The 18,467-nt window shown below is 40.2% G+C and overlaps 1 protein-coding gene across 4 annotated transcripts in view; it reads left to right on the top strand.

Annotated features, from left to right (window-relative positions):
• Positions 1-18,467, top strand: part of LOC116316669 (zinc finger protein 638-like) — a 57,180-nt gene that overhangs the window by 12,826 nt on the left and 25,887 nt on the right. The window contains exons 1-2 of one of the 4 annotated variants that reach the window (XM_031735288.2): positions 16,023-16,111; positions 16,239-16,329. The exons of 2 other annotated variants lie outside the window; for them this stretch is intronic. In XM_031735288.2, the coding sequence (XP_031591148.1) occupies positions 16,051-16,111; positions 16,239-16,329 (152 nt within the window). In that variant the 5' untranslated portion in view covers positions 16,023-16,050. Of the gene's footprint in view, positions 1-16,022; positions 16,112-16,234; positions 16,330-18,467 lie in introns of those variants that run through there. One more of the 4 variants, XM_039613789.1, reaches the window with a different exon arrangement.

An 18,467-nucleotide genomic window follows, 5' to 3' on the forward strand; every position in this document is an offset into this window, starting at 1 on the left:
AACAATCCCTAGCCAAGAAGAACAAGAACCATCAACCACCAGTTCAGGTACAGTTCCATACACAAGTACCACTGAGAGTCCTGTCACTGAGAGACTATCAGAAAGTGACACTGTGGAGACATGTGTGCCCCTTCAACCGATCCTGCTCTTTGGCCAGCTCACATTGTAGATGCTGATCGTGTTGAAATTGTGCGGAGAGGTCCTTTTAATGTCAGCTCTGATTTTAATTTTCCAAAGGGGCCTGAGTATTTATTTGTAACAGTATTTTTAACCTCCTTTAACCTTATTTATTTGTTTAACTGTCATGTTTGTTGTTATTTAATTAAACAAATTCCACTGAGAAATTCAAAAGTATTAATGTTTTTTTTTTTTTTTTTTTAAGTGGCGGGGGGCACCATAAAGCATTTGTGCTTAGGGCACCCAAATGGCTAGCAACGGCCCTGACTAGCGGTAACGTCTGAGAACTGTAAGACAGACAGACCTTCTTTCCTGTACGAGGTATTTAACTGAGAGACTCTGCTCACCCTCTGCCCCAGCGATGGCAGTCCCTCACCAAGCTTGGTTTCTGTTCTTTGTCTTGATTAAAGAATGTTAGCTACCGCTCATCGCTTGTCTGCAGGCGCTATTAAATGGAAAACTTTTCAACAGCCTCTAAACAGTGGCTTATGGCTTTTTGTCACCTGCAACACCATGTAACACTTGGATGTTAGATTCTTCTACCAGTCAGTGTTGTTAGCCCCAACCCCAGGCTCCAGGTGTCTGAGCTCTAACCCTGGCTGCCAAATGTCCCCTGAGGCCTTTGTGCCTTTTACCACCAGACTAAGTTTGTAGTCCAATCTACTAATATTATTTTATTTTTATTATAGCACAAGGTTCAGTTAGGTTACTACTTTGACTTCCTCACTTTGAGCACATTTTCTGACCCGATACTTTATCAAACTTTTACTCCAGTGTTTTGACACTAACAGCTGTACCTCTACTTAAGTAAAAATTGCCTGCACTTTTGCCACGTCAGTTGCCACTTTTTTTCTGGAGTTTGTACAATTTTTACATTCACATTTTCAAGGGTTTATGTGTTATCCTTGATCACAGTTCTAAACAAGTTAACTTTCTTGACATAAAAGTAGCCCAAAAAAGACAAATATATGTCCAGTTCTTTTTTACTCCAAACCTACTGATCGGAAAACATTATGTGATGCTGGAAGTTTTCATCCTATCCACCTCCAAAACAAGTTTACCTGTAAGCCAACACATTAGACTTAAGCAAATTTGTGAAATTCCTGAACAATATGCTTTGTGCAGTAGCAGTAGTACTAGAACTAGTACTAGTAGTCCTAGTATTGTGCAGTAACCAGGCTTCAAGAGTGATCACTCTTCTGGCTTTCAAATGGTGAAAACATGTCACAGTCTTAGCTGCAAATCAGAAATGTTGGTAAATTTAAAAAAGGAGTTTAAACGGCTTTAATATTTTCAGCTGATAAGGTGAACTTCATACAAACTTTGTGTTAGAAAAATCAAACTGTGTCTCGTGAGTGTGTATTGTAGTGTATTGTGACTGCTCCATCACAATGTATAATTTGACTTGTGAGGTTGTTTGTTGTGCTTGTTGTGTGTACCTCACAGACTGACAGACTGTTTCTGCTATCGAAACAATTTGTGTTGTTAATCCTGAATGATTCATGGTGACAACATCATAAGAAGAAGGTCATTTACTACACGCACGCACGCATGCACACGCACACACACACACAAACACACCTTTGGAAAATCACATAGTTTGACCATAAAAATCCCCAGAATTAGTATTTGAGATTGCTGAAGCAACATCACTAAAGAAAAATATCCTTGTATGTCACTTTGCTTTCATTTGAAAATCTAAAGTTTTTTTTTTATGTAAAACATAAAACAACAAAAACTTTAGATGTTAGAGATGTCCTGATGAAATTTGTGAATATCTAGATCAATGATGTTTCCATGTGAGAGTCTATAGGGCATAGACTGAGGCTGGGTTTAGATATACATGATGGTAACATGAGACATGTTAACTTTGAGAACACTAACATCTAGATTAAGGTGTGAGAAGTAAATGCATCACAGAAGGTGAAAAAAGGAGATCCTTGTCTCTAGATTAGTTGAAATAAATTGAAAATAAACTGATTTGAACAGGTTTGATGCATTATACAAAAAAAGGTTGATGAAATAGTTCACATGATCTAAGCAAGAGTCACTGGGAATCTCAAATGTTAAAGTACACTTACTGATTGTACTTTTACTACATGAGCTAATGTAGATGCTCTAAAAGCACGCTGACTGAAAAAGAAGCACACATTTGGAGAAACTGTGCTGTAACTTCTCATACTGCGAAGTTTTCTGACAAAAGTGAATTGAAAACTTCTGCTGTACAGCTTACTAAGGGGTCCTGTGATGGGCCATGTGCAATTACACAAAAGAACAATTAAATTTCACCATAACACCGACTAGAGAAAAGCCAGTTTGGGAATCTAATTGAGATTACAACTGTAATCAGTAAAATCAGTGCTGTGATAGTTAGTTTAAGATCAAAACCTGATTTAAAACACAGTCTAACATCAACATTCTTGCCCCTGAAAGTAGGTCTGGATGGCTGAAAAATGTACTTTAAAATGAGATTTTCTTTTTGTTTCATTGGAACAGTAAAGTACCATAACAAAGAAATGAGTACACCTTTGTAGATATCACTGATATGGAGTTTTTCATGTTTTACATAAAGACTTAGGGCTGCTAGTTTCCTAGTGGCATTTTCTCACTTAAACCTTGGTGACTTAAAAGTTTAGCAGCAAGACACTTGTTTCCTTTGTTCCATCAAACATTTCCTTCATCCATCTGTGTTTATCAGAGCGATATGTGACTCATTTTTTATTGAATCACCAGAAAGTACACAAATACAAGATTAAATATTTTATTTATTTATCAAAGATACATAATTACACATTGATACAATGAACAAGGTGTCTATAAAAATTACACATGGTGTAAGAAAAACATTATAACATACAAATAAGTGTTTTATGATAATCTGAGATAGTTTTAAAAGCATAAGAATAAAAGTCTTTTTAAAAACTCATGTTCTTTGATGATCACATTACATGTATCAAATTTTTTAAAGCATAACGTAGGGAGCAAAGTGTTCACAAAAAACAGTTTTAGAGGACTTACACACGATTACTTTTTCCACAGTGCTTGTATGCCTCTTGCAAAACTATGTACTTTTCACCATAAGACACAATAACTCACGATTATCTAAGACCAGCCATGAAATGTCCGTCGCTTCATTACAAGCATTTGTCCCCGCTGCTGCTGCCCTCAGATCCAGTCTTCTGTACTGGGGGGTAAAATGGCTTTTTGGGTGGTTCATAAAAAATATCTCAAAAAGCGATGTTAGTGAGGGGACCAGAAACACTGGGTTGCAGAGCAGTTGGTAAGGACTTGTATATTTCTGGAGAGTCTGCAAAAGCTGTCTTCCTCGTGCTCCTGATTGGATATGTGGAGCCCGGCTCTGATATCTCACTGGTGGCAGCTAAAGGTAGGCACGCCTTGGAGGCGGAGTTGGTCTCGGGCGCAATCTTTCAAACGAGCCTCACGGCATTTCAGGCAACCTCAGGCCGGAAACAGCATCCGGTCACTCGCGGTCAAAATCCACGCAGAGCTGGTGTTTCGCAGCGATCAGGTTAACACATCTGGCTTAAATCAGAGTCTAAAAATATAAAGAAAAACAAAAAGAGTTTTAAAACACGCAAACTAGCAAAATATCAAAGGAGCATAACATAACAATAACACGATGATATGAGATACCTGATGAGGAGATGATAGGTGATGTAGACATGTAATGTATAAACTTTTACGGGAGTTAAAGTCGAGCTCATATATATTTTTAAAGTATATTGTACGTGGGATAGGCTCCAGCGCCCCGCTTGTGAGCCTGAAAAGGATAAGTGGAAGCAAATGGATGGATGGTGTATTGTACGTGTTACAAACCATTGTGATATATTTTTTTTAATGAAAGGATTGAGAGAATGGTCAAAAGGAAAATGCAAAAATGTAGTGAGAGCGGAAGATTAACACTTACCGAGTGATATGCACATAGCGAAAGCGACGGCAGTTGTCGTTGATCCCTGGTTCGTGGTTGTTGCGAGCTCGTTTCCCGCAGGCTCTTCTGCACTTCGGGCATCGCGATGAGGCTCAAAACACCCCAATCAGACGAAGTAAAGGCAATCCGAGGTGTCAGCGGGCCAAAACTTTCACCTGCTTTTAGCTGATAGAAATAGATTTCGCTCTCTCTGAGGCTGAAGGCATAGCCCCAAAATCCGCCGGAGCTGAGACGGATTCTGTCCTACATTGGGTTAGCCGGTGCTGGCTGAACCCTACAAAGATGCATTCGTGTGAGTTGCGCTGGTGTCGCAGAAGCTCTGTACCGGTTACACAGGGGTCTGAGCGAGCAGGGCCAGGCTGACAGGTCTGGCGTCCATGTTGTTTTAAGAAAAGAGAGAAAAGTCTTTTTTTCTTTTCTGGGAGAAAAAAAGAGTTTAATTTAGGCCTAAATGTTAAATTATTTTCTCCTGAGTGAGAGCCAGCCAGTGAACCTATCGCAGAGAAGGTAAATCGGACCTGCATCCGATTGGCTAGACGGGGTGTGAGGGGAGCAGCCCCTTAGTTATGTGATTGGCAGCGGGGCGAGTTAGGCACGCCTGCGAGGCGGAGTTGGTCTCCGGCGCAAATTTCGAACGAAGTAAGCGGTCATTCATTAGAGTTTGCGCTGAATTTGAGACGGAGCTGGTATGAGGGATCGTTTGAAGAAAAAGGACTAAGGATATTTTCAGGAGTTTTCCCTGTTTTCGAATATAAGGTTTGGGGAATAGAGGGTTCCCTAAAAGTTATCCTAGGGTTTTTGTTGTGCGTTTTTGGATAAAAAGGGTTTTTTCAGGAAGTTTTTATGTTGGGAGAGTTTTTTGCGATTCTGACTTTGATTCTAAATCTTCTTGTTCAGATTAAACAAATGCAAATAAAATGAAATAAAGTTTTCCCCAAGGCATGCAGCCTGTATGTCTCGCCATACTGAACGTTACAAAAGCACAAGTTTAACTAAGCACTTTTACTATGGTTTAACACATTTCACACACACACAAGCACAGTCCCGAGACAGGCGCGCGCATGCGCACACAGACACACAGGCACATGCGGTGCGCCACGCGCTGACCCACCACCAGATGGCGTTTTTAAGCATAAAAAGTAAAACCTTTTTTTTTTTTAATGGCTTAAAAATAAAAGAATGCAATTAGATATAAAAACGTTTTTTAAAATAATCAAATAATTTATTTTTTTTGGGGGGGGGGATAATGAGCTATGAACTAGCATATTTTGGATGAATATCATAATTTTATGAAAATCATATTTTTTATGAATATCATATTTTTATTACTTCCTTTATTACTTCCTTTACTTCCTGAGCTCATGAATAATTTATTGGGGGCCATAAATCACTCAGTTTGACATAAGGGGCCTAATATCCCTCCTCAAATTTAACATCTAAGTACAGCGCTAGCAAGCACTCTCTGCTTATGACCAAAAAATAAAAAAAACAAAAACAAATCAGCCCATTTGTGTTGGTGGAAAAATGCACCATGTCGATCAATCAAAAATGATATGGCAACATGACATTTTGTTCTTTAAGAAGAGGGGTAAGGGGCGGGGGGGAGTTTTAGGAGTGATGGCAAGAGAGCCAGTTTTGAGATGTGAGATTTGTGACGTTTAGCGTGTTTGGAGTGTGTAGTTATGTGCTGTCTTGTGTAGTTAGTGTGTAGTGTTGTGGATAGTTTTGTGTTGTGTGTCAGAACAATGAGGCGACTGCTGTCTCCAGGTAGAAACAGCAGTGATACACCTGCTGCTGTCAGACCTGCAGGTATCAGGCTGTGATGTTCTCCTTTATAGACAGAAATTACTTTTTGGAGTGGCACAAATAATTTGTGTGGCATCTTATTGAATGCAGAACAGCTGATTGTTCTGTAAATAGTTTGAAATGGTTATTTAAAAAAGGGTAAAATGTAAATGGCTGCAAAAACTTTGTTGTTTGCAAAACATGTGCGTAGGATTTTTAAATTGACAAATTATATTCACATTTAAAGTCATGAAATATGATTCATTAAACATGTTTGTGGTTGTTACAGTAAAAAATATAACTTTTTCTACTTGGATTTTATGTTTTTTGTCTGATTTTAGATCAATTGTGTTAATACAGTATGTCAAAATGAAAACATAACTGTGAATTCAGGCACGTGAGGTTGTGCTGAAAAGGATGATATCAAACAAGGCAAAGTAAATAGTTTTTAAAGGTAAAATGTAGACGGAAAATGAAAAGTAGTTAAAAATGGCCAATTATACCCTGGACCCCACAGGGTTAAACACAATAGTTACTTTTCAAGTAATCAATTACTTTTAGAATCTTGTAACTCAGCTACTAAGTCAGTTACTTTTTTGAAGAAGTAACTAGTAACTATAATTAATTACTTTTTCAAAGTAACTTGCCCAACACTGTTTATGTGTTAGAATTATTTTTGGTGACATGCAGTGATTTCCTGGAGTCTTGTTAAATGCCTATAAAGACATAGTATGTACATTTTTTTCAGTACTGTAGGCTACTAATGGCTATTACCCTCTTTGCTTTTGTTTGCTAAGCTAAGCTAAGCTAAGTCACTAGCTGTAGCTTCAGATATAAAAAAAAATACTTCTCAATAGTCTGAATAAAATTAAATAATGACATAATTTTATATTTTAACCATATTTCTAGAGTTATATGTGCGGCCCCACCTCAGTTCAGAAAACTGGTAACCATTCCTGAAGCACAATGTTTGATCCAGGGAATTAGGAGTTATGTTGACTTTACCATAACAGTGAAATTTTGCAGGTCAAGTAGCCTGTCAGTAGCCTGAGTTAAAAATAACAATCTTGTTTTTTTGTTGTTTTTTTACAGTAGTTTGTATTATGGGGTGGTCCAATTAGACTTAATGGTATGGTCACAGTATTTCTCAGTTCTGGCTTCAGCTTAGTAGACATAAATCAACCATGTGGTTCCTGTATTTGTGGACTCTCCAGTCTCAAAATAGTTCCCAAAATGTAATTAAATCCAGTTGCAGTGCCTGTCTCAGAAGACCAGAGGTGATACTTTTGATTGTCAGTCACACACGTTTATACAGTCAGAGCTGTTATTGACATTTTCTTTTATGGTATTTTTACTTTTCACTTTTGATTTTAGTCACTGTTTACTTTTATTTAAAAAAAAATTACTTTTCAGGCACTGCAACGACTTAGGAGAAGATCGTGGCTGGAGATCAAATATTCTGTTCACCAAATTCAAAATAATGAAAACACAAACATCAGTTAGACTTTTGAATAAATGACATTAGTTTCAGCATTTATCACATGTCACAACAATGACCGTAAACGCGTATGGCTGCATTCATGGGTGTAGATGTCCAAAAAGTCAAAGACTCATTATAAGAAGGGGAACAAAGTGCTACAGTGTATATGGATGTGTGCTGGTAACTAAAGATATGGCCCATAATAATAATAAATCTGACTCGTCCTATATTTTACACAAACACTGTGGATCATTCAGTGAATGATGAAGGATTAATAACTTGTTCAAAGTGCCATCACTTTCACTGTCTGGTGAAGCCAATGTTGTTACTTCTTACAGGTCTTAAGACAGTAATGCTGCTGTCAACAGCACCTGAGACATGCATCACGTGAGATCAGAAAAGTGTTTGTAGCACTTTTATTTAACTTTAAAAATAAATGTTCTTGGCACTATCAAATAATCAGGCATCGGTAAAGTTTCCTGCTGCCTGTTGTGTCTTATATAAAAGTCAAAGGCTACAGCAGAAGGAGTGTGGCATTTATAGTCCACAAGAGAGGAGAGGGCACCTTGTGATCCCCCTGCTGCTGCAATCACAGACAGCTTTACGACGAGCAGCCGCTTTGGTCCGTCCTGTTCAGACAGCTCTTTGATGCCGGTCACAAGACAGACAATATGGTAGCCATTTCCCTGGACACACAGACAGGGAGGGAGAGGGCACTTGAGCACATCCTTTCATGGTTTCTTGGACAGTCACATACATTGGAGACAATCACATCCAGTCTCAGCCTCAGCCTTTTTTGAATTACAGTTATTTTAGTGATGGTGTCTGAAGCTTCGCCATCTCTGACTAACTGCTTAATCTAATTTTTACCCGAGACAGACGGACAAACTCACACCATCAAAAATGATTGCTCCGTGATCATCAACTGTATCTAAACAATGGACATGCACAGCTTCCAGTTCTGAAATGTGAAGCCAGCGCAAAAGCATCATAAACCTGCTGTCACAGTCTGGCAGAGGCAGACTGAATGGAGTGACAAAGAGGACCCAAAACGCAGACACCAAGCAACGTGGAACAAAACTTGAATGTTAACAAAAAGCGAGCCGTTTAATAAGGCTGATAAAAAACATTACAAAACAAAAGGCACACGGACACTGGGGGGAAACTAACTAGAACTAAACTTGGAAAACTGAATGCTGAACATAAAATACAAAGAGCAAAACCTTAAACGTGGAAAATCCTGGAGACATGGAAACATGACGAGGAAAAACGGACGACCTGACAATGAATAAACAGAAACACACAGACTAAATTCACACAAGGGTGATTTGGGGAAGTGGAAACACATGGAGAAACAGCTGACACTAAGAGACAAAGGAAGCAAAGCTGACTACACTGACATAGGACACAGACCTTCAAAATAAAACAGGAAACATGAGAGGCAGACAAGACAACACAACTTCACAACATGGACAAGAAGACAAGAAACATGACAGACTAACACAGAAGACCTAAGTGAAACATAACTAATACCAAACTAGAGGCAGCAAAAAGATAATCCACACCTGCATTCTCTCTAAGACCATCAGAAAGTGACTGTTCTACATTGCTGTCATTGCTTTGGGCCCAATGTTACATAACTTGTCCCATTTAAGCATGCTCTGAAGTCATGTCTAATCAATTTAACAATGCAGTGGAACCATAAGAGCTGAATGGGCTTATCAAAATGATCTATTCCTGTGGGTCCCTACAGTGAAATGGCACCTGAGGCCCACACAGAGAAAAGGTCTGGATAGATGGTCGAGTTGAATTATCCCTAATCCTGACCGTGACTACATAAGTCATAGAGAAGTACTTCTAATAAAATGATCTATAAAAGTTAAAGACACACAGATAGGCACTATTTGACCTTCAGACATCAAGGAAACTGACAACCATTTAAAGTACAGAGTCATGGTTCTGCTGTCCAGTGCTCATGTGTTCCACAACTTTGTTCTTGTTTACATAGACTCTTAAAATAGTTGTACTAGACTCACAGCATGCCAGCTGTCACTGTAAAGTCAATACAGAGTGGAACATACCAGCCAAAGTCTGGAGGGTAAAGTTGCAGTACATTCATTAATTCAGTTCAATTCAATTCAATTTTATCTATACAGCGCCAAATCACAACAAAAAAACAACTCAAGGCACTTTATATTGTAAGGTAGAACCTACAATCATACAGAGAAGCCCCAACAATCATATGACCCCCTATGAGCAGCACTTTGGTGACAGTGTGAAGAATAAACTCACTTTTAATGGGAAAAAAAATGCCAGCAGAACCAGGCTCAGGGAGGGGCTGCTGCAACTGGTTGGGGATGACGGGAGAAAGACAGAAAGACATGCTGTGGAAGGGAGCTAGAGATTAATAATAACTATTAATTAAATGCAGAGGGGCGTATAAACACATAGAAAAATAGGTGACAGAAAAAATAACACTCAATGCATCATGGGAATCCCCGGCAGCCTACGTCTATTGCAGCATAACTAAGGGAGGATTCAGGGTCACCTGGTCCAGCCCTAACTATATGCTTTAGCAAAAAGGAAAGTTTGAAGCCTAATCTTGAAAGTAGAGATAGTGTCTGTCTCCTGAATCCAAACTGGAAGCTGGTTCCACAGAAGAGGGGCCTGAAAACTGAAGGCTCTGCCTCCCATTCTACTTTTAAATACTCTAGGAACAACAAGTAGGCCTGCAGTGTGAGAGCGAAGTGCTCTAATAGGGTGATATGGTACTACAAGGTCATTAAGATAAAACAGGCCCCACTGCAGTGCAGTACCTGTAATACCTACAGCATGTTCTAATCGCTCTAATAGGATATTATGGTCAACAGTATCGAACGCAGCACTAAGGTCCAGCAGGACAAGCACAGAGATGAGTCCACTGTCAGAGGCCATAAGAAGATCATTTGTAACCTTCACTAAAGCTGTTTCTGTGCTGTGATGAGCTCTGAAACCTGACTGAAACTCTTCAAATAAGCCATTCCTCTGCAGATGATCTGTTAGCTGTTTGACAACTACTCTTTCAAGGATGTTTGATATGAAAGGAAGGTTGGAGATTGGCCTATAATTAGCTAAGACAGCTGGGTCTAGAGATGCTTTTTAAGTAAAGGTTTAACTACAGCCAGCTTGTCTTATTAAAGACACTCATTTAAATAATTTAGTGACCACTGTTTGTTGTGGTGTGTAGATTTGCTAATTAGGCTCTTTTAAACAGACACGCTTTTTATAAATACTTTATATGAACAAATGAGAGCAAACACAAATCCAATGATTCAGTTAAATTCAGATGAACCCACCGTTAACTGCGGTTAAAAAAAGGGGGAAATCCTAACCCTTCACTATAATGTAAAAAAAACTATAATATAAAATTACAAAGACTTTGAAGATCACTTTCAAAAGATTCCAAGAATCTGGAGGAATCTCAAGGCTGAAAATCAACAGTGGGTCTCTGTGATCTTCAGGCACTGCATTTAGAAATAAGCATGATTCTGTCGTGGAAAGCACTGCATGGGCTCAGGAACAGTTCCATAAATCATTGCCTGTGAATACAGTGCTGTGCCTTCCTGCAGGTTAAAGCTGCATTGTGAAAAGAAGAAGCCATATGTGAACATTGCCGTCTGCTTCTCTGTGGCAATTCCCATTCAAACTGGACTGAATGTTCTGTGGACATGGAAGCTGCAGAGTATCCAACTCCTTATCAGAACTCGGTTCAAAAACCCTTCACCAACTGACTGCAGCTAGAATCAGTCACTATGTCAGAGCACAACGGAGCCATGTTGCTTTCCCAAAGTTAATCAGAATCAGAATCAGAAAGGGTTTTATTGCCAAATGTTGAGCAGGTTTACAACATTAGGAAATTGCTGCGGTACTTAGTGCAAACATACTGTCATATAATGCTTAAATAAACATAAAAATTAAAATTAAAAGTGCTAAGTAGATAGATGCCTACAGGGGATGAGTCTCCTGTAGGCAGACTCATCCCCGTCCGAGATGAGTCCAATAACGGTGGTGTCATCTGCAAACTTGATTAGCTTGACAGACTGGTGGGTGGAGGTGCAGCAGTTGGTGTACAGGGAGAAGAGCAGAGGAGAAAGAACACAGCCCTGAGGGGAGCCGGTGCTGATGGTCCGGGAGTCCGAGACATTCTTTCCCAGCCTCACATGCTGCTTCCTGTCCGTCAGGAAGTCAGTGATCCACCGGCAGATGGGATCAGGCACATTCATCTGGGAAAGCTTGCCTTTGAGATGGTCTGGAGCAGCTACTGGTGTGTGATAGTGGACGTGTGTAAATACTGTGACTAGAGGAAAAGCTGGAGAATATCCTGGATAGCCAACATATTGCATAGACAGAGTGACAACCATTCCTGCTCACATTCACTGCTACAATCAGTTTAGATAAACAAGCTTACATGCATGTTGTGACTGTGGGGAAAAGACTCTGTGGTACCACCACCTCAGAGAAACTGCACCACATGCCTGTTCTGCTCCATTCAGATGACCTAAACAGTAGTTTTGATTCCTGACAGTATATTAATCTACTCTCCACGCAAACACTCAATATGGATGAGCTAATTAAGTCATCTGGATGACTCAAGGCAGGAATCTTATCTGGGTGTAGATACAGGTATCGAGTTGAGTGGGAACATGAGGTCTAACTCCACAGCATGTGGCTCATCCTGAACAAGACTCCATGTGTCTAAGTATTCTCAGTGGTAGTGTGATTTAAGTCAGGAACTCAAATTCATCAAACTAATGGGAGTTATGTTGAAAGCTAACTAAAATAGACAGAACCCTGACGAGCTTTACACGATTCAACCTCAAAACAAAGTGTGAGAGACATGACAGACACAAAGTTCAGTCACAGCTGACAAGAAGCCATAATGCATCACCACAAGGCTAAAACACACACGCACACACACACACTCAGTGAACAGTTGCTAATAAAGTTCAACCCCTGACATTCAGTTTAAAATGAGCCAGCAGTGCAAACTCATTGCAGAAACAGATGACCACATTGCAGCCAATAGATTTGAGTCTCTCACATAACACATACGTTGCATAATTGAACTTGAGGGAGTTGTTTTGGTTTATTTTTAATGTCTGACTGCTCGACAAAGACTGCAGTCTATATAGTCTATAGTGGTAAGATTCTAACTAATCAACAAGAAGGCCTATTAATCATAGTGGCATACTAACCGACAAGTCATCTATGAAATGTAGCTAGAGGGGAGTTTGCTACTCTGACATTTGAGTCAAATATTATCCAGAGGTGTGCTGGACACTCTAGTTTACAACTTCATACAGCGCCTCAGAATTTGAAGTAAGAAAGAAACAGAGCTTCTTAACCCTGGGTCTTTGAGTTTGGACTTTTTAATTCTTTTTAATCTAGGTTTTCATTTGCTCTTGTTTCTGTTATCATGCCTCCTGTTTCAGGTGCTCTCCAACCTGTTGCTTGTTTTCTCCCTCGCTGTTCGACCCCTCTCGAAAGCTAATTTAACCATTATCTACACGGTGGTCCTCCTCAACTGAGTAGCGAGTTCCACCACAGAAAATGGGATAGTGTTTTCTTTTCTGAAGAAGTGTGTGCGTAGGTCCTCAGTCATCCAGGTCATGGTAGTCTAAGGAGCTCAGAAAGAAAGCGACTGGACTTTTTTAAGTTGCTTGAAGACATTTCACCTCTAATCCAAGAAGCTTCTTCAGGTCTAAAACCAAATGCTGGAGATTCCCAGGTATTTAAGCCCTAGTGGGAGTTCCAACTAAGAGGTTCATTGACCCACTATTGATCATCTGCCTCACCACACGAGCCAAGGTGTGAGAATCAGCAGAGGTTTCGTGTGACACCTCCTGTGAGAGCTTGCCTTACCCTGTCATGTGACCTACTGAGGTCACCTGACCCAAGATGTGCGTGGGAGGCTGTGGCACCTGGGAAGTCATCTCAAAACTGCATCATAAGTTGCAGACAGTTGTCGTAAGCCACACCCTATATTCAAAGAAGGTTATTTACGGCGTACATAAACGACCTCTCTCAAACCGGCTTTTCTGTCCAAAATGTGAACAATGGTGTTAGGTTTATGTTGGCACAAACCTACTGCTGGAACAGCTGAGACAATTCTACTACAATGGCAAAAGCAAGACGCAAGTCAGCAGAGCTCTTTGTGTGCTCTCGTGCACGAGGGAGATGACTGAGACGAGCGCTGTTCCTGCCGCTCGGACCCCAGTCACTCTCCATCAGCTCCCCCGTAGCACTGCTCTTTATTGTGGTTACAGGAATATTTATAGCTCCATTAACATGTGACATCTCAAACAGGCATATATGTGAACAAAGAGCACCGTCTGTGTGTACGTGTAGCTATGCATGTGTGTGTGTGTGTGTGTGTATGTGTGTGGGTCAAAATATGACCCTGTGAACGACTCCCTAAAGCTGGTGCTAGGAGTCCAGCGGTCCACCTAAACAAAGGGCTCTTATACTTAAACAGATACAGAGCAGGTGTCCTCCTATACTATAAATCAGGAAGAGAAGGTACGACCTCTCTCATGACCTTAGGATGTGTGTGTATGCCAGAGCACTCTGGCATACACACACAGAGTCTTTGCAGACTGCTAAGGATCAGACATCCTATCAATATGCAATCGATTATATACCTCTAAGCATAAATGACAATCCAACAATATAAACCTGACAAAGGGCATTCTCGAAAGAGTGACCTTTATCCTTTAGATGCTTTTGAATTGAGATCCCTTCCGAGGCACCTCAACCCCCACTCACATCTTGCATCAGGTGATCTCAATGGGACACACGATAGGGTGATGCATTTCTCACCTGTTTCACCGAAACCTCTGCTCATAATGACCCACACCTTTTTTCGTACCTTGGCTCATCACACATGATCAACAGTGAGTCAACAACCCTCTTAAGGGACAACTCCCACTAGGGTTTAAATACCTGGAAATCTCTACCACTTGGTTTTAGAACTAAAGAAGCCTCTCGGATTAGAGCTGAAACGTCTTTAAGAAACTTAAAGAATTTAAATCACTTTATTTCCAAGCTCCTTAGACTTTTTTGACGAAACTTTATTCATAAAAGTTCCACTAAAGTGCACACTTTGCCTCTCAATAGCTGCAAATTGCATCTAGTCATTAAAGTAGCTACCAACATATTGTAATGAATAGCCAGATAACAATGAAAATAGCTGTAGTTTAATATATTTAATACCATGTCAAGTTGATAACCTCCCACAAAATTGTGGCAGCAGCATAAATGTATTAGGATCAGTTGTGAGGTAGAGATTATTATCTATAAGGATTAACTTGGTGAACCAGATTTACTAAGTTCAGTCAGCTGTTTTGCTAGTACACCACTTAAGATTTCTCACTGCAGACCCAAACTGGATCGTCGTCTTTCAGTGTGTTTATAATGATGTCTGAACATTTTCTAGTAATTTTTAAAAATGCAACTGCTCTGGAGTCCCAAGGGAGCTGCCTATGCAAATGAAACTTCAATAAATATTTTCTATTCATGCTAAACTGAAATGTCACAGAGTATCCAGGGGGATAGGGCCACTCTGTCGGTGGTTTTTAAGAAGGAAAACGTAGATGCAATTGCTGCATTCATCAAATTGATGTTGAACTTTGATGTGATGACTGAAAGTCTTTTTTCCTTCAATGCTCAAACAGTGGTAACAGAGTAACACAGTAAGTTATTGTACCTGAATTGTGTTTTCCCTGATCATGAGAAATATACATTTTCTACATTAGAAAGTTTAAAAAAAAAAATCTTTTCAACATAAACTCCGCTGTGTAAAGTGAGAAATCCTGGGCTATATCACTGCCACTCTCATGACTCGTGGCATCTGTCACATTAAGGGACGAGCATGACTTGTATACACCTCGAAGTTGTGTTACTGTCAACATCTATGATTCAGATATTTAAAACTGTGCTGACTGTCTCGCTCCAACAGTTACCAGGACTGTTTCTTTCATTTACAGTTTTTGACTGTTGTGCTTAAGATAACAGATAAAGAATGGCACTAAGTGCATATACTAATATCAGTTTGATAATATAATACTAATGATTATAGTTACAACAGTAACAACACACATTAGTAAGTCCTGAGGAACAACAACAAATAATAAGAAGGGTGTAGCTACAGAAAGGTCATCTCGAAACCAGACAGGGAGTCTGAACCCAAACACGGAGGGTCTGCCGCCCTACTCTTGGAAACTATAGGAACCAAATGTGCACTGGGAGAGTGAAGTGCTTCACTGGGATATTATACTGAGGTCTTTCATATTTCATGAGCATCATGTGACAAGAACATTTAAAGTTAATAGACATATACTGTGTAGAAAGTGTACGGCCATATTCCTCACAGTAACCCTGGAGACAGTTTTGATGCTTTCTGTCATGAGTTAAAACTATTAAACTATTCCCATACAAAAAGTCTGTGCTATTAAGGCAAACTAATCAGATTTTAAAAAGAAGTATAAATGAAGACACTGCTGAGCAGGTTATCTTCTGCAGTTACCTAACTGTTCCACATTAAAGAGATCATTGGGTTTATAACAGTCCAAGTCTTAGTGAAGACGCATGATCTAAGACTTTAGTGTCGCGAGTGGTCTGAATGCGGCATTGCAGTTTATCAACAACGTTTTTGAGAAACACACTTGATTTTGTTGCTTTTGGTAAGATACAGATTTAACACAATGCACCCAAATCACTATTATGAATATTTTTTTGAAATATGGTTAGAGGTAAGGGTCAGATTGCTTTTATTTTGAAAAACTAAGGCAGACGCGTTTCCCGTTGCAGCCGATGGCAGAACACGGGCAAACACTAACTGGCTGAAGAGGATTCGCGGTTTTCGACAAAAACAAAGACCAACGTCAACTCACAGTGAAAGGTATTTATTCAGATCCAGGGACGTGTTCTGGAAATTGTATCGGTGGCTGTTCGTGTAACGGAACTGCTAGCACGCTTTCCAGTAGCAGACGTTAGCGGGTCTGGTAGCTAAAAACCAGCTAGAGCCAAAATGGCTGGTATGTAGCGAGACCCAGTGTTTTCCCGGTTTACATTAGCAGGTTCCAGAGCAAATATAGTATTCCGTTTACTGCAGCGCAGGCTGTTGTATCCCATTTAGGGACTCGATTGATTGTACGTACGTCTGCACCGGTGTGTAAGCGGTAACGTTAAGGGTAAATAAGGTAGCTGCTCCCGGTTCAGAACACCAGTACCTCAACTGTGTAGGCCCTGCATCACGAGCGGATTTCTGCGCACCGTGCAGAAAACTCACGAAGTCTCTGTGGAACATTAGACTACAAGACAGACATACGGAAATATGCGCGCAGTGCAAAGGCCACATTGTCGCACTTGAAGCACTGAGTGGACGTGTCCGAAGGATTGTGCTCTTTCAGTCCATCTGCACCTGAAATTGCGGATAGTTTCACTTTTAGATGGTCAGAAAACAGTGCTGCGTGAAATGACGAGGCGTGGCTCCTGTTCGAAATATCAAGCTGAGATGTCGATTTCTCCCAAAATCTACATTTGTGGAATCAGCAGCAGCTGTAAAAATCCTTATAACATAGCTTCTGTGGGTCCCACGGGATCTTTGCTCGGTCATTCTCCACCACCCTAGGGGACGTCTCCCATTTTGACCTCGGGTCTTCCAGTCCGTACTCGGCACAGATGTTTCTGTATATTTATGGCTTTCCATTTATGCCCTGCATGCTGGCATCTTGCACCCTGCTATTATAAAGGATAAACACCCTACAATAATACAAAGAAAGTAGAGCAATCCCAACAATCATATGACCCCCTGTGAGCAAGCGCTTTAGCAATAGTGGGAAGGAAAAAATGATTTTAACAGGAAGAGGCCTCCAGCAGAACCAGGCTCAGGATGAAATGTGTGGGTTGTTCTCTACACTGACAGCACTCTGTAGCACAGAGCGAGTTCCACATACCCAGGGTACCTTTTCATTATCTGGATTAATTTACACTGACAATGTTGATCACATGAAAGAAGTGCTCCAGGCACATCTAAACAATCTGGGTGTTTCATAGATCACCTAGACTCTACTTCCACAGAAAATTGGTCACATCTACTTCAGAGACATTATCAAAGGGCGATGAAAAATCTGTAAAGACTTCATGAGTTTTATTCATATTGTGCCAAATCACAACTTGGAGTTTTATGTGTAAAGTAAGACCATACGGTAACTGAACAGAGACAACCCCAACAGTCAGATAACCCCCTATGAGCAATTGCGTTGGCGATAGTGGGAAGGAAAAACCTGACAGAACCAGGCTCAGGCAGGGGCTATCTGCTGGCTCCCAGCAGCCTAGCTGAGGGAGGTGACCTGATCCATCCCTAACTATAACTATATAGAAGTTCATTTACATTCTAAAATGTATTTTCAAATAAAATAAACATTTTAATTCCAGTTAGTTAATTTATCACTGAGCGCGTTCTCGGTGCTGCTGTTTATTGCTAAGGTAACAGCTACATACCAGAGCTATGAAACTTTAAATTGGCTCCATGTAACCATTAAAGTTTACAGTCCCACAGCCTGATAAAGGAGATGTGGAAAGTGCTTCAGTTTGTCACAGATCAAAGTGAAAAAATTTGATGGATTGAACAGGTGTGTTTCATCCTGTGTGAAAAACACTCATCGGCAGACTGGAGTCAAGTAGAACAATACTTTATCAATTTCTACACACGTTAATGCACAGATATGTGCTGGAGAATGTGATGCACAGTTTGTGTTTCATTCATTGGCTTCAGTAAGGTACAACACATCATATCTGTGTTTTTCATGTGAGAAGGGGTCCCCTTCACCAAAGATGTGAAAACATGAAAGAAAGAGACAGCGCCACCTGTGTCTGGATGTCATCCTTTTCCTCCTCAGATCCTGAGGGTCAGGGCTCTAACACACAAAATGGGCTTAAAAAGGCTGATTTATTTACAGTATTGTTGTAGTTACTGTCAGCAGATAATACAGACCTCCCGTCTCTAGACAGTGGACAACAAGCTGGCTAAACAAC

The sequence above is a fragment of the Oreochromis aureus genome, linkage group 6, assembly GCF_013358895.1.
Source record: "Oreochromis aureus strain Israel breed Guangdong linkage group 6, ZZ_aureus, whole genome shotgun sequence".
Classification (NCBI taxonomy): domain Eukaryota; kingdom Metazoa; phylum Chordata; class Actinopteri; order Cichliformes; family Cichlidae; genus Oreochromis; species Oreochromis aureus.